Source organism: Cygnus olor, chromosome 2 (assembly GCF_009769625.2).
Source record: "Cygnus olor isolate bCygOlo1 chromosome 2, bCygOlo1.pri.v2, whole genome shotgun sequence".
In the NCBI taxonomy this organism is placed as follows: domain Eukaryota; kingdom Metazoa; phylum Chordata; class Aves; order Anseriformes; family Anatidae; genus Cygnus; species Cygnus olor.
In genome coordinates, this window is record NC_049170.1 from 34733956 (window position 1) to 34749110 (window position 15155).

The 15155-nt window shown below is 38.9% G+C and overlaps 1 protein-coding gene across 14 annotated transcripts in view; it reads left to right on the forward strand.

The window, feature by feature from the left end:
- PALS2 (protein associated with LIN7 2, MAGUK family member) overlaps nucleotides 1-15155 on the forward strand; it is a 51950-nt gene that overhangs the window by 18788 nt on the left and 18007 nt on the right. For 6 of the 14 annotated variants that reach the window (XM_040545979.1, XM_040545991.1, XM_040545984.1 and 3 more), the window contains one exon: nucleotides 11912-12033. In XM_040545979.1, coding sequence (XP_040401913.1) covers nucleotides 11917-12033 — 117 coding nt within the window. In that variant the 5' untranslated portion in view covers nucleotides 11912-11916. Of the gene's footprint in view, nucleotides 1-967; nucleotides 1293-9074; nucleotides 9164-9887; nucleotides 9945-11482; nucleotides 11503-11911; nucleotides 12034-15155 lie in introns of those variants that run through there. The other 8 variants (XM_040545985.1, XM_040545989.1, XM_040545986.1 and 5 more) reach the window with 6 other exon arrangements.

The window sequence follows — 15155 nt, forward strand, 5'->3', positions numbered from 1 at the left end:
GGGTTGGAAGGGACCTTAAAGACCACCTAATTCCAACCCCCTGCCATGGGCAGGGACACCTCCCACCAGCCCAGGTTGCCCAAAGCCCCATCCGGCCTGGCCTTGAACACCTCCAGGGATGGGGCATCCACAGCTTCTCTGGGCAGCCTGTGCCACTGCTTCACCACCCTCTGAGTGAAGAATTTCTTCCTCATATCTAATCTAAACCTACCCTCTTTTAGTTTAAAGCTATTGCTCCTTGTCCTATCCCTACACCCCCTGACAAAGAGTCCCTCCCCAGCTTTCCTGTGGGCTCCCTTCAGGTACTGGACGGCTGCTATAAGGTCTCCCCAGAGCCTTCTCTTCTCCAGGCTGAACACTCCTAACTCCCTCAATCTGTTTTTATAGCAGAGGTGCTCCAGCCTTCTGATCATCATCACGGCCCTCTGAATTAACTGTGAACTCCTCCATACACTGTCTTGCATGATGGGTCTTTATTCCTTCTAGAAAAAGGGAGTAGGAATCATATAATAACCAAATATATTTTCTGTTTTAAATTTGAGTCACTTCATTTTTTGATCAAATAATGTACTGAGATGGTCCGACTCTTTTCTAAGGGGCTTTATTTTGTGCTTGTTCTTGACTGTATATTATTTATGAATTTGAGCAATTTCCAAATGCTTTTCCAGCATCTGCAATAGAACATACAATGTGTTTTAGAAGTGATAATTCAACTAATACTTCACAATAACATAAAGCTGCAGCAGGGTATGCATGAAGTGTCAATATATGGGTGTGATGTATTAAAAGGGCATAGGGGTAGATTTTGGAGTGGCTGCATTGTGGTGGGACAAACAGTTTTTGGAAGTGCTGTGTTTTTACATTTAAAACATTCTGCCGTTGCTATGAAATAAGTCTGAGAATGTGTTAATACAGTTTTACATCACTGAATATCAAAACCTTTTGTCATAAAATTCTTGATTGTTAGCATGCCTTAGTGTCTCCTGCTTCAGCTTCAACCTGTAGTAGCTGGCAGCGTTAAAAGCAGCAGAAGTATCTGGATGAAAGACGGTTTCTGGTGGAGTTCCTTGTCTAAGAGCTGGCACTGAAGCAAGAGAAGATCCAAAAAAAAAAGTGTGAAGAAACCGATTCGAAGCCTTGAGTGATAGCAGTGCGACAAATACACACTTAGTGTTTTGCACTTAAGGAAAAGGGCAGTTCAGCTACAAATTAAGGTTTGGAGGAGACAGAGCTTCAAAGGGATCTTTTGTATTATTGTGTGTCAGACCAGTGGATTGAGCTGACAGTATAAGGTAACTGCGAGTAAAACCATAGATCACATCATCGATCTGTATCATCAGGGAAGGAAATATTAATGGTGTTGTGCAAGGCAATCCTGAGACTCCCGTCTGGTGTACTTTGCACAGTTTGGACTGTCCATGCTGGAAGAAGGTGCAGACTGGAATGGGTACAGAGGAATTATGCAAGGCTTGCTTCTTTCCTTATTACACATAAGAGGAGAAAATTCCTTATTTACGTTAGAGGTATGACAGCTGAAGCATTATTTCCTAGCTATAAATAAACTTGGGTTAAGAATAGGAAACAGAACAGTTTAAGCTATATTTCATATGACTGAGATTAAGGAAATGCCCAAGCTTATGTCCCTGTTGAGTGATGGGAGTGCTCAGGTGCCTTCAGGCAGAAGCACCCAAGGACCCCTGAGATGCAGCCTCCAGGGAAGCCAGTGGGATCTCCAGTGATCGGGTTCCTCGTGGGATCCTCTGGAGGTGCTGGGACTGGAAGAGTGCTGCTGCTTGTACAGGTGCACACAAGGCTGTTACTTTGCTGTGCATAGAATACCTAACTTTATATTCTAGAAGATACCTCGTCTTGTTTGCAGACAGACCCAAAGTGCGTTACAAACTAGCACATGACACAAATACTGTTCTGAGCCTCGACATTCACATCGTCAAGAGAGCACCTTACAGTGCGTGTGAGTTCTAGCTTTGGAAATATGCCTATGTAGTGTGCCTAGATGAAAGTGCAAGTGCTTGCTATGCATGTTGACAACAAAACTTGAGCTGCCTGTTCTGTTGCTGCCAGACTGTCTGCTCTTAGAAGTCGGGCAGAACTTGCAGCTCACAGTTTCACAGCTCACCTTTACCCACTATTACTGTGTTGACTGGAGACCAGTGACAAGGTAAAAGCATGTAACACACCCAGAGTGGAATTTTCCTTTCCCTTTGGAAGAATGTTCACTATTTTTCTTCAGGCCTAAATTTAATATTTGTGTGAAGAAGGAATCTGATTTAGGAAGATATCTTCACTGATTCCCAATTCCCAGTTGGAATTGGGATAAAGCTAGGATATAAAATGCAATAGATGGTTCTGGATGTCTTCACCTTAACTATTCCATGGAGAAAAATGGTACAATAAACTGAATCGTTTATTTTTTATTATGTGTAACCTGCTCCTGGGCATATGACTAGTTTTTACTTGTGGTGTTAGTATTTTGTCAGTCAGTTCTGTGACATAAATACAGAGACAGAAAGCTTTGATTCAGAAAGGGTGTGTGTTAGAGCTGGGAAGTTAAAATACAAAAGAAAAACATACTGCAAAAGATGTGCTATTTTGCTGCATCTGGTATGCTGGCATTTTAAACTATAAATACTGGCATTAGCTGCCAGTGGATGTGACTGCAGAGAATGCACATTTCTTCATCCAGCTGCTTCTTGCAAAATACCAGGGAAGATGATTGGTGTGGTGGAATAAGTTCAGCCTGTTGTATCAGCTAAGAGTGGAGTGCAGGATGCCTGTCTGAAATTTGTCGAATTTGTGCTGGAACTTTGGGTACAAAGTTGTATCTTAGATTGCATATCCACTGAACGCTTTTTGCCTTCATTTAAAAAAAAAAAAAGAAAAGTTAAAAACATCCCTTAGTGTCTGAGGTACTAAAGTAGTTAAAGCATGAAGGGAATATGTTCTTTTATCACCAAAACCGAACTTTGTTCTTGGACATATGCTAGTTTTCATTTAAATCACGTTAGTCTTGTGTGACATCAATACATACTTTCCTAAAATCTGCAGCTGCCAAGTAAGAACACTTTAAAAAATGAAATAATTTATTTCAGCCTATTGTTAAAGCTTTCAGTTGACTTGCTTTTACCCACTGTAGTTTGTGCTGTATGGTGACTGAAGCTTTTGCATTAAAATCTTTCTACATTTTATTTCAAATGCAACTATAATTTGAGGCACTAGACAGAGTTTTTAGCTTCTGGCATACTGGAACGCTTAATTTTTTTCCTGCAATGGAAGCTTTTATATATGTTGTCCTACTTGTCTGGACTATAGGTAGAGGCTTTCAGAGGTATGGACTAGCCCTTTTCCTTCCACTGTCCTCCGCTAACTCAAACACATTTAGATTTCTGGATTACTTTTTTTTAGTGGTTTCCTTTAATCTATGCCTTCTTGTAGCTGTATAATATAATATAAAATTTAGAGGGGAAATGGAAGCAATTTCAAAACTTGCCTCTTTTCTTAGTACTACCCTATAGGAAGATTAACACAAATAGTCATGTATATTCAGTTACAGCAAAAGCTTTATATATTCATAGCAACGTATAATCTTCTCAGAAATTGCAGAAGTAAATTTATTTACAATATTTAGAAGCTGTAAAATAGCATATTAGCAATTTAGTATTTCATAAATTAGTCTGTGGTGGCATAGGTCTGCTTTTTTGTTTACTTTAATGTTGTGAAAATTCTTATATTTAGCTTAAACCCACCGGTGACAGCGTAGCTTTTTCAGTGTCACCTGAGATGCCCTCGAGAAATGCAGGCGTCTATAAATGAGGTGAGGGTGTTCGTGGGTTTAAACTGGGGCCTTGTGTATCACAGAAAGAGCAGAGATTTCCGTTTTTCAGTATAGTTAACAATAAGCGTTGCCAGTATTTATTTAAAGGTAATATTTACGTGGAGAGAGCATAGCTTTCCATCTGGGTGAAGGATACCAGCAAGTAATTACAAAATTAGGGAACTGTTGAAGCTGGAAGGGCCTGGTCTAACCCCCTGCTCCAGCAGCTGTCCAGGACTGAGTTGTCAATATCTTCAAGAACGGCAACTCCAAAGCTTTCGTGGGCCACCTCTTCCAGTATTTGACCACCCTCACAGTAAAAACTTGTTTTCTTCTGTTCAGATGGAATTTTCTGGTGGTGGTGGGTGGTGGTGGTTGTTTTTGTACCCATTGCCTCCCGCCTTGTCAGCGGGCACTACGTGCTCAGTTTTACTCATTCCCATGAATTGTGCATGTGTGTGTATGTGTATATATACTGACATGTACTTTGATAAGATTCCCTGACTCCTCTGTCCTCTAGGCTGAAGAGTCCCAGCTCTGTCTTTCGTCATAGGAGAGATGCTTCAGTTCCTTCATCATCTTCACGTCCCTTCACTGGCCTCTCTCCAGTGTGCCTATGCCCATCTTGTACTGGGCAGCCCAGAACTGGACACAACGCTCCAGGTGTGGCATCACCCATGCTGAGCCAAGGGGAAGGATCACCTCCCTCAGCCTGCTGGCAACACCCTTACTAATGCAGCCCAGAATACTGCTAACCTTCTTTGCTGCAATGGCATTTTGCCGGCGCATCTTCAATGTGCTGTCCCACCTGGATCTACAGGTCCTTCTTGGCAGAGCTGACTTCCAGATGGGCAGCTCTGGTGTGTACCAGTGCCTGGGTTTGCTCCTTCTTCAGGTGCAGGGTCTTCCGTTTCTCCTTGTTGAACTTCATGAGGTTCCCATCAGCCCATTTCTCCAGCCTGCTGAGGTCGGTCTGAATGTCAGCACAAACCTTTGGTATGTCAACCACTCATCCCAGTTTTGTGTCATCTGTGAACTTGCTGACGGTGCGCTCTGCCCCAACATCCCAGTCCTTAATGAAGATGGTAAATTGACCTCTGGGGTACAACCCATGTGATTTGCCTCCAATAAGAATTTGTGCTACTGTGTGTAATATGTGCAACAGATGATGTATGGTTTTTGAATTGATAAGAATGTGTTGTATTTTGCTTGATGGTAGTAGCACACAGCTATGCTTGTTACTTTTATCACAGTTTCTGCTGCCAGATAGTAAATTTGCACTGGAAAATAAAGGCTGGACATTATGATCTAGTTAATTGCTCTATAGCAACCTACAACTTAAAATGACTGGATTTGTGGACAAGGGGCAAACATTTATCTTGATTTTAGCAAGGCTTTCAACACAGTCATCACAAAATCCTCTTGTATACATACAGATGTTGCAGTCTGGATCGACAGCCAGATGGGAAAAGAACTGGTTAGGCATTTGGTCTTAGAGGGTAGTGGTTAAATGGTGAATTTACTTTTTAGTTATCATTTGTTTTAACTGATTATTCTCAAGCAGTTGTGTATGCTGTGATTCACTAGAAAATACTACTTCTTGTAGTGGAGCTTGAAAGCTACTTAAGCAGAAAAATGGAAAAGTGAATTCTCTTTTTAAATAATTGGATCTCCTGAACCTTTCAGAATGCATCCGAAGCCCTCCTGCCTCTTCTAGTGTTGCACACATGCCATAATGAAGAAGCAAATTCATTAGGTGGCTCACCTATAATAAAGGAATCACCATGTGGGTTTCTGATTTCCTGGTGTCTGTTTGCTGCAGAGGACTTTCAGCTGTGGGGTTAGACTTGTACAATACAAACCATTGTATGAGATGCTTTTATCTGTCAGAAAAGAGTTATTCAGCGTATATGAGTGTGTGTGTATGCGTATGTGCCTCCCCAGTCCCCCATCATCTGTGCCTGAAGCTTGCATCAGTTTTTCTCTAACAAATATTACCAAGGTTTGTTTATTTTAAACACCTGTATGGGCTTGTCATCTAAACGTCAACCTTAGTGAGCTTCAGGTTAAGCCATTTGCCTTTGTACTTTACGACTGAGATTGTTTCTTTACAGTTTCTAATACAGTTTCCTCAGTAATACTGGATTTTCCACAGAAATACGGGATTTCTGTGTATCTGTTGGCAAGATCTTATTGTTGGTCATGTTATTTCTCTGCAAATAAAAAATAATATTTTAATTCAGCTCTTTTTGGAAGTGTGATACGTTGTTCCCTTTTTATCTTTACTGAAATATTTTTTTTAAATAGTTCTTTTCTATCCAAAAGACGCAGCTGTGAGGTCCATCTGTTCTTAAAAAAATGTGCACTTCTTGATTTTGTAGATAAACTGAACAACCTGAAAGAAGTAGAGCTGTAGGATTTAGGATGGGGAGATGCTTGCTTTTCCCTGGTAATGTTTGTGACCTTCAGAGTCATGACAAAAAATGAGCAAATAAGATGTGCTTGGGCTGGGTTTGATAAGGGTATGGACTGCTTGAGCGTCTATTTATAGTTATGCTAAAATAGCTTGATCTCAGCTTGTCAGAAGATGTGGAGAAAATGAAGTAAAAAAAAATCATTTTAATAATTTGTCATTTCTTTTCAACATGCAAAAATTCAGTGAGCAGAATTTGAATTTCCTGAGGAGCATTGAGTCTTACCAGTTTAGACTGTTCTTTCTTTTCCTAATTCACAGCCATGTATGCTCTTCATTTCTCTGTTTCGGCAGTCAATGAGGTACGCACGCTGCAGCCAGCAGCTTCCTTCATGAAGTGACCTGACTGTGCTTCTGGGGTAGGCCCACTCTAGTTACTGAATGAGGATGGGATCCTGTTTAGAAAAGGTGGAGTGCAGCCCAGAAATACTAAAGCTGGTTATCGATAGGATTGTAGCTGCACCAGCCCAGTGCTCCCTGCTTGGCAGTTATCTGTCAGAAAGCCTGGACGAGGCCTCCTGGTGATGTAGATGCATGGTTCATGGGTACTCGAGAGCTCAAGGATCACTGTACCTTACTCCAGTAAACAACGCAGGCCTACTTTGCGTGGGATTACGCAACTAATCTGTGCATGGCAGAGGGACTAATCTGCAGCCATACAGCATTTTTATAGCTCGTCTGGAAGCACTTGTACATGTGGTCCCTGCTCAGTGAACTCAGCTGGCTGTGGCAATGCAACCACAACGCTGTATGTGCTCACTACACAGTGCTTTCCCAGAGCTTTTTACTTTGTCCTGGCTTCTGAAACTTTAACTGGAAATGGAGAGCTTTGTCAATGTTTCATGTATTCTTAGCATTCTGGTAGTGAATGAACTTGTTTGTACTAGATCCAAATGTTAATTTGTTCATAGGTATTCCTTTTCTCAAGCGTAGGCTGCAAAAAATGTTTGGATTTGTAACTGGGGTGAGAAGTGGCCAATTTGAAATAACTTTTTTTTTTAATGCCTGCAGTGTGTTAAAGCATAAATCCATTTTTTAAAACCATGAGTACCAATGGAAGAAATGGAATCAGCTGTCACTGGTTAAAGGCTGTGTGAGCCTTTAACCAAAGGCTAGCCAAATCAATTTTTCTTCTGTCTGTGCATATTGGGTGTCTCGTGAAACTTTTCTTTTGGATATTTCTATCTTGAAAAGGCTTTCAGTCACAGAAGAACTTGGTCCCAAAGTTTGTGTATGAGACAAGACTTTAATCGAACTTTCTAGATTTTGTGTGAAGCACCAGCCTCACCAATGGTCCTTGAGGTATTCACCATACCTCCCTATAAGAATCAGTAGGTTGTGAAAATAAATATGCATAAGTTTATTTCAGTATATTATATGTAATTTGCTTTTAGTTCCCTGTTCGTTTGTAAGCTTGGAGAATAATAAAATGAAATTAAGCTAAAAAAATCTGTGCAAAATATTCACTCTAGAAAGCTTTCATTTTCCCCAGTGAGTGAGACATTTGTCTTCTGTCTGCAAATCTGGAAAATTTATTTAAATGTATGCTTCCTCTTCCCTCCACATAGAATTAATCTAGACAAGAATTAGGTGCTGAAAAATAATCAAATGTGATGGAAGAATCATAGTTGAGAGCTTGTTGAAAACCTGCCTTTGCTACAAGCACCGGAAGGGAAGAGTCTGTCATAGCATATTTTACCTCTATTTGATCTGAATTTACTATTGCAAGGTACAGTATGTAGATTAAACCTTTGAAGCATCATTCTTTGGCTATCTGAAGAGCTATATGCAAATTTAGGAGGAGTTAATTCTCGTTAGTAAATTTCACATTCGTAAGTGGGATTTTTGTATTGTTATGCCTCAGGATGCCCAGTGATTGCTACAAAGATCAATTAGCATGCCTTCCCCCCGCATCTGCCTTTCCCTTTCTGATACGGGGTTCAAACGACGACCTGGCTGCTCTGAGTGTGGAGTCGTATGTGTAGCAGGATTAAATCGTTCAGTGTGTGTACACAGCAGAGTAGTACTTTCCTGCTGAGTCTTGCTCGAGGCTTTCATCCTTGTATGGTTATGAAGATGTTCTGTGAAAATTGACTTTGGAAATCAGTTGTATGTGTGGGTGTGTTCCCTGTTACCAAGCCAGGGGCTTGGAGTGGAGAGTGTAATCTCATTTCCTCTTAGGAGTCCTATCTCAAACTCGGTTCTGTTGTCACTTTTCCCTAAGAGTCCCTTTATTTCAACACCTTGTCTCAGCTGAAAGCCTGTTTCTGCTGCTCAGTTCCTACTGTTCTGTCTGGAGGCTGTTGTCAAGGTGTGTTTCTTGTAATGTCTGTATTCCTAGTTGGTTTAGTTAACCATACTTATTACCTGTTGTTCTCACAAAAGCAAATCCTTTGTTGTGATGAGAATTTGAAGTTTTACCCAGATGGGTCTTGGAATCTATCTATCTGTCTATATGTAGATACAGATACATATAAAAGCTCATCTTTGGAGGGAGAATGTGGCAAATTGTAGAGCTCTCAAAGTTAGGATGTTCTCACCAGTTTTCTTCTAAAAGATGGGATGAGGGAGGCGAGACACCCAGTGGATATTTCCCCTGAAGGAAGAGCAGACGATTCCTTTCTATTGGGCACCAAAACACTCCTAAGAACCGGGCTTATGCAATTTGGTGGTTTACCAGGCTATGTGTTTGTTCACTGTAGTTCTTATTTCTCACATGCCTGACTTACATTTAAGTTCTGCTCATCTTTTTCCCTCTGCCTCCTCCAGCAAGAAACCTGTATCAACATTTCAAGGGCAGATTTACCAGATGAGAAGAGATGGGAGGCTCAGAAGGCAGTGTTTGAGAGGACACTTAGGTATGATGATCTCTAAACTCCTGAGTTCCATTTCTTTCTGAGTGGGACCTGATCTTTTAAGTGAAACTTCCCTTTGTGAGTATTTACATCTTCAGCTTTCATCCCTGCTGCTCCAAAGAGAAGATACTTTTCTGAAAGAACTCTTGTCAGTTAATACTGCTACTTGAAATTCTGTGTATATTTACATTGCTCTGAAAGAGCTTTACAATTAAACCTGGAGACAATGTATCTCCTGCTGGTGGTAGTTTAGGAGGACTTTTTCCTAGAAATGAATAAACAAGGGGCTGTTGAGTAGATATGTAAAAGGAGAATCTATAACACATTTATCAAAGTGTATTTCCCTTTCCTCTCCTTCCCCCAGTTAAACTTGGGGAAATCAAATTGCTTGAAAATACATGTATGAAGATCAAAGGCATATGTAGGTAAATATATTGCTTAAACTTTCAAAGCTGTTTTTACACGTGAGCAAATATTAGCATTTCACATTGACTGGGAACTACATTTGAAGCTGGTCCGTGACTTGCATAGTAAATTCCAAAGTGAGATTAAAGTGCTTAGTCTAATCCATCACAAAAAGCTTGTCTGCATCTCCATGTGTTATTGCCTTTTTTTTAAAATAAAAAATAACATAATTCCTGTTAGAAGATGCTCTTGATGACTTTTGGCAAAACAACATTTGATCGTCGTCAGTTTTTTTTGTTTTGTTTTGTTTTTTTTTCTGCAGGTGAATATGAAGCAGTGAAGAGTTAACCATATAAACATTGTTCTGTTACTGTACCAGGTAACAGCTGCATAATCTCTTTTGAAGCTTCTTAAAATTTTTCTCTCACACAAAATTTTTGCTTTACCTTACAGCTGGTTTAAAACAAAAAACAAAAAGGATACTTAGTGGTATTATATTTTATTCAGCTATTTGGTTTGGTGACTTTATGCAACGTGTGATTGCTAACAGCACTTTGTCTATTAAAAAAGTAGAAACAATATTGCTTCAAAGTCTGAAAGCATAATGTAAGTGTCATTTTCCTTCCTACTCATGGTTTCACAGAGGACTCGCTTTTTGGAAGTGAGAAGTATGGTTAAAATTATTAAAAAATGAAGTCTTTTGACATTCAGTGCTGTAGTTAAAATGTGGTATATAAGATTACTTGATTGCTGAAAAGTCAGTTCCACTTGGGAGAAAGAACAGCCAGAAAATATTTCCTTGAAATGGAATTTTCTAGGAAGCATTCAAATTAGGAAGTAGGTGTTGAGAAATGCTGTTTGTTCTCTTACTTTGCTATGTTTCATAATAGCTTTCATTATAAAGCCACGAGGCGAGTTAAGGGTAAATTCTTGTGTGGGAGAAGGGGCATATAGGCTTTCTGATTGTCTTGATGTATACTGCTGTGCAGCATGCAGAGCACTGCAGTACACAGTGGTTTTTCTAATACTTTTAGCTTCTTGGGGATCTTGGCAGAAATTGTTTAGTGGGCCTGTGTGTGTCTGTCTGAGCACGCAACATAACTCTGCGGGAGTTTGAAGGAATACTGTTAAAAACAAGAACAGTATAGGTTATTCACTACTAAGATAATACTAACAAGATGAGAATGTTTAATCGCACGTTGGAAAAGATGGAAGAAATGACTGTTTACCTTGTGAAGGACATCATAACTTTCTCCAGTGGTGCCTCCTTTTGTGCTTAGCCGAAGCTTACACATTCTCATCTCCGCAAGCTTGGAGGTAGCCTGGGAAGCTCCTGCTAAGGGCTACTGCATACGCGCCCAAATGCACAAGAATTCTGCAGTACGTGAACATATTGGACCTGCTGCCTAACATAAAAAATCTATTTTATTCGACTTTATCTTAAATAAATGGTTGAAGGACACAGTTATACAATAAATTCTCATCATTCACCTCATAAATGACACTGTGGGACAAGACAGCTGGGATGGTAGGGTTTGCTGGCTTTTTCATGGGCACCGTTGCTCACTCTCAACCCAAGCTGCTCTAGTTCTTTCTGTGATTTTGTAGATAGGAAGGAAATCCTCCACTGAGCAGCAACAATGTATTTCAGGTTCTAAGATATATTTCCTGATGCAGCACGTGGTGGCACCAGGTTGGTGTTAGCATCTGCACCGCTTACACTTAGTGCTGGAGTGCAGGAAGTCAGAACTGGAGGTTGTAAGTGACTGTTGGGGATAGAATTTAGAATCATTTAGGTTGGAAAAGACAAAGGATGGACACAAGTGTCCCCAGGAGCTGCCTTGGCAGTACATTTTGGTTAAAAAAAAAAAAAAAAAAGAAATTATGTGTTCATTTCAGAAACAGTGGCATCTGCCTATCCAAGCATTCTAAAACTTGTAGGTGTTTGGTGTGTATAAGGACCGAAAACTTTATCTGAAAGTGAGATTAGACAAAAACAGTCATGAATGAGTTGCTTTTATTGTATTCGCAATATTATGCGTATCATATATGTAGTTTATACTTGTTGATTTTTTTTTCTCGGTGTTTCAATAGTAGTGAATGTTAAAAGGAATGTGCTGGTCCTGGATTTAAGTTGACTGTGATAAGGATTTGGATAGATACCTTACTTCCCTCTTTCTAATTATAATAAGACAATAGTTTTCCATTCTTTCCACTGCTCTCAGTATGTAGTTGGCTGCGTAAAATTTCTAATTTTAATATTATGGAGTTTTCCAGAGTTTTTGCTATTTATCCAAGGCTATTTTGGTCAGTACTTACTTTTTTTTTCTTTTTCCCTCTTACCAGCAGCCATGCAGCAGGTACTGGATAACCTTACTGATCTGCCGACATCAACAGGCGCTGAAGAAATAGACCTGATTTTTCTCAAAGGAATTATGGAAAACCCTATTGTAAGATCACTTGCTAAGGTATTTCAACTCGTTGCTCTGAGTAGAATCTGGAAATATTACAATTGTTACTATCGTGTGAACATTGAGTATGGATTTGAGGTATCAGCAGTGGCTTTTATGTATGGTATGTCTTGTTAAAGGACTTGAAAGAGTTCTTGAAAACAGATGTAGCGTATTTGATATAATCTAATTTCTGCGCACAGTGATTTATTGGAAAAGTAAAATCTTTACATGGAAGATCTAGAGGAGAAAGAAAAATTCAGAGACTCCAGAAATAATGTGTTAAAATTATTTATGAAGAAAACATCAAAATGCTTGGAATTAGAAGTAGTTGGTTTTAATATAGTCTTGTGACCACCGTTGTGTGCAAAACCCATATGCCTTCCCACTTCTAGCATTTTTGCTAAAGATGAAAAGTGAGAGCAATAACCTTCTTTCCCCCATGGCATAAACAGGTCTTGTTTTCTTTGGCTCAAAATGGCTTTCTGTTCAACCCAGTGAATATTCTCTCCAGGCCCTTTCCTAGATCTCAGAGTAATACTGGGACCTTTGGTTAGCAGCGCTCACATGTGGACTATTCTTAGTTGTGGTCTTGAATTATGCAAATATTTTATTCTTAGATGGTAGTACTACTAATTATGTAAGATAATGTTTACAAAAATTCTTTGGATTCTGAAATTAAAATGTAGCTTATCATAAGGAGATGCAGTCTGTATTACACAGCCCTTACATTCTTTGTTATTTTTCATAAAAATAACTTTTTTTCTCATGTAAGGAACTTAACTTAAATATAGCTATCACTTTAATGTGAACAGACATCTGAAGGGATGTCCTCCAGGCAGCCATGAAATACTCTGTAAAGCTAAAGAATTGTTGTGCGTGGATTTTGCTCAGTAAAATATCTGGAAAAGAAAACATCTCATAAGAATTCATATAAGAATTCATTTCTCTTTAACTGTTCAAAACCATGGGTTACAAATGGAAGAAGTTGCACAGCAATAAACTTACAAATACTGGAAGTGTCTTACCTGCTGGTGAGGTGACTGCAGAGGGGAAAATTTGTGTACTAAATTTACTGGAGTAAGTTAAAACACTTTCTTGCTTACGGTTGTTTCCAGCTTCAGTATCTGTTACATACTTCATCTTCAAATTTTATCATGAAAATTTTCATTGCAAAGCATTTATTCTTACAAAGAATTTGTACATTAATCGCCAATTGCAATTATGGGGAATTTAACGACTAGCAGATGTTTTAAAATAAAAGTGCTTGTAAAGGAAACAGACAAGATCCTAGCTATAAACTTGCTTTATCTAGAATGCTGAAAGGTTTAACTGTGTCCATATGGCATGACCACACTCATTTTTTTCTTTTGTAATTATTTCGGAATTGAACCCTAAACCCCAGTCCTAACCAGCAGAGCTAAATAAGGACAAGAATGAAAACGATAACGTATTTCACGAAGTGTATGTAGTTCATACATACACATTTCACTCTGAAAATGTATCAACCTTGTTTTTCTATTAGAAGAGCTAGTTTTATCAGAATAGTGAATTCTCACCGGACCCTGAGATGGTCAGATTAGTTGTGCACATTCATTTCAGACAGGGACAGAAATGTCAAAGACTTTTCAGTTTCCTTGATTAGAATGATAGCATCACAGACTAGAAGGGACCTTAAAGACCTAATTCCAACCCCCCTGCCATGGGCAGGGACACCTCCCACTAAGACCAGGCTGCCCAAAGCCCCATTCAGCCTGGCCTTGAACACTTCCAGGGATGGGGCATCTACAGCCTCTCTGGGCAGCTTGTTCCAGTGCCCCACCACCATATTTCTTCCGAATATCTAATCTAAACCTACCCTTTTTTAGTTTAAAACTTTCACTTAATTAGTCTGCTATTAAGACTAATCATTATATTGTAGTGAAAAAGGACAAAAATAAACAAACAAAAAACCTTTTTCTTTTCAGCCCTTAAAGTATTAAGGCAATTAATAAGGATAGTATAAGCTTATAATATTTTGCAATGCCAAGTTTGGCTAATCCTTTAAAGTTGCATTAAAGTAATTTCACTCTTTTCCTGTCAAGAATAAAGGTATTAAGGTGGATATTACAGTTCTTTTTTTTGGGAGAGGGTTCATTTACTGTATCTTTCCATTCTTCAGTGGGTGGTAGGTTTTTTGTGTTGAAGTTTGTGTTTACCTATGAACTTTTTTCCAATTTACATATAGAATAAATTCATAGAATCATTAAGGTTGGAAAAGACCTCCGGGATCTTCTGGTCCAGCCATGTCCCTGCCACCAATATTAGCCACTAAACCATGTCCCTAAGTAAATATGTTTCAATGGGCTTTTGAGGGGAAAGGGGAAGTAACTGAAATCATTGTAAAATGCATTTTCCTGTCATTTATTGATGTTTTATGGTCAGTCCTAACTAGCTTTTAGAATTGTTATGCTTTTTTTGAAGACAGTTGTTGAATTTGAAACATAAGCTAATTTTACTCAGTTTTGATACTTAACCATCTTACTAAAATTCTCCTGGATTGTCTCTTGAACCTCAAAACTTTATCTATTCTGCAGTCACACTAAATGCAGTGCTTTTTGTAGCAGAGCCTACGTCATATCAGGTGTATGCCAAACCTAGACCAAGGAAATATCTTGTGACTAATCTATAAACAGATGGTGTCCAGTATTTAGGATTTCAGATTGTTAAAGGCAAAATCCTTATTACCTGAACATTAATGAATTTAAAGACTTGATTTAGCATCTCTGAAATTATGAACTGAAATAAAATATAGTATCTACGTTTGCTATTCCTTTTTATTTTAAATATTCATACTATTCCATATTCTGCTACTCCTCAGCATAGTACAGGATGAGAGGTTGTTGACTAATGAACTTTCTGTTCTGCTATATATTCATAGCCTTGATTTTGGGGTGAAGGGTGAGGATATTTTTATTTATATTAAGCATCTTGTTAGTGGTAACATTTTAAATAAAAGAAGTAGGAAAAGAGGTAACCCAAATTCTCTAATCTTGCAAAAGTTGGAGTGTGTTTAAAAGTCAATAGATTTGGGTTTCTACTTGCTGCAAAACAAGGGAACTTCTAAAAGACCATACTGTTTACTGTACATGTTATGTACA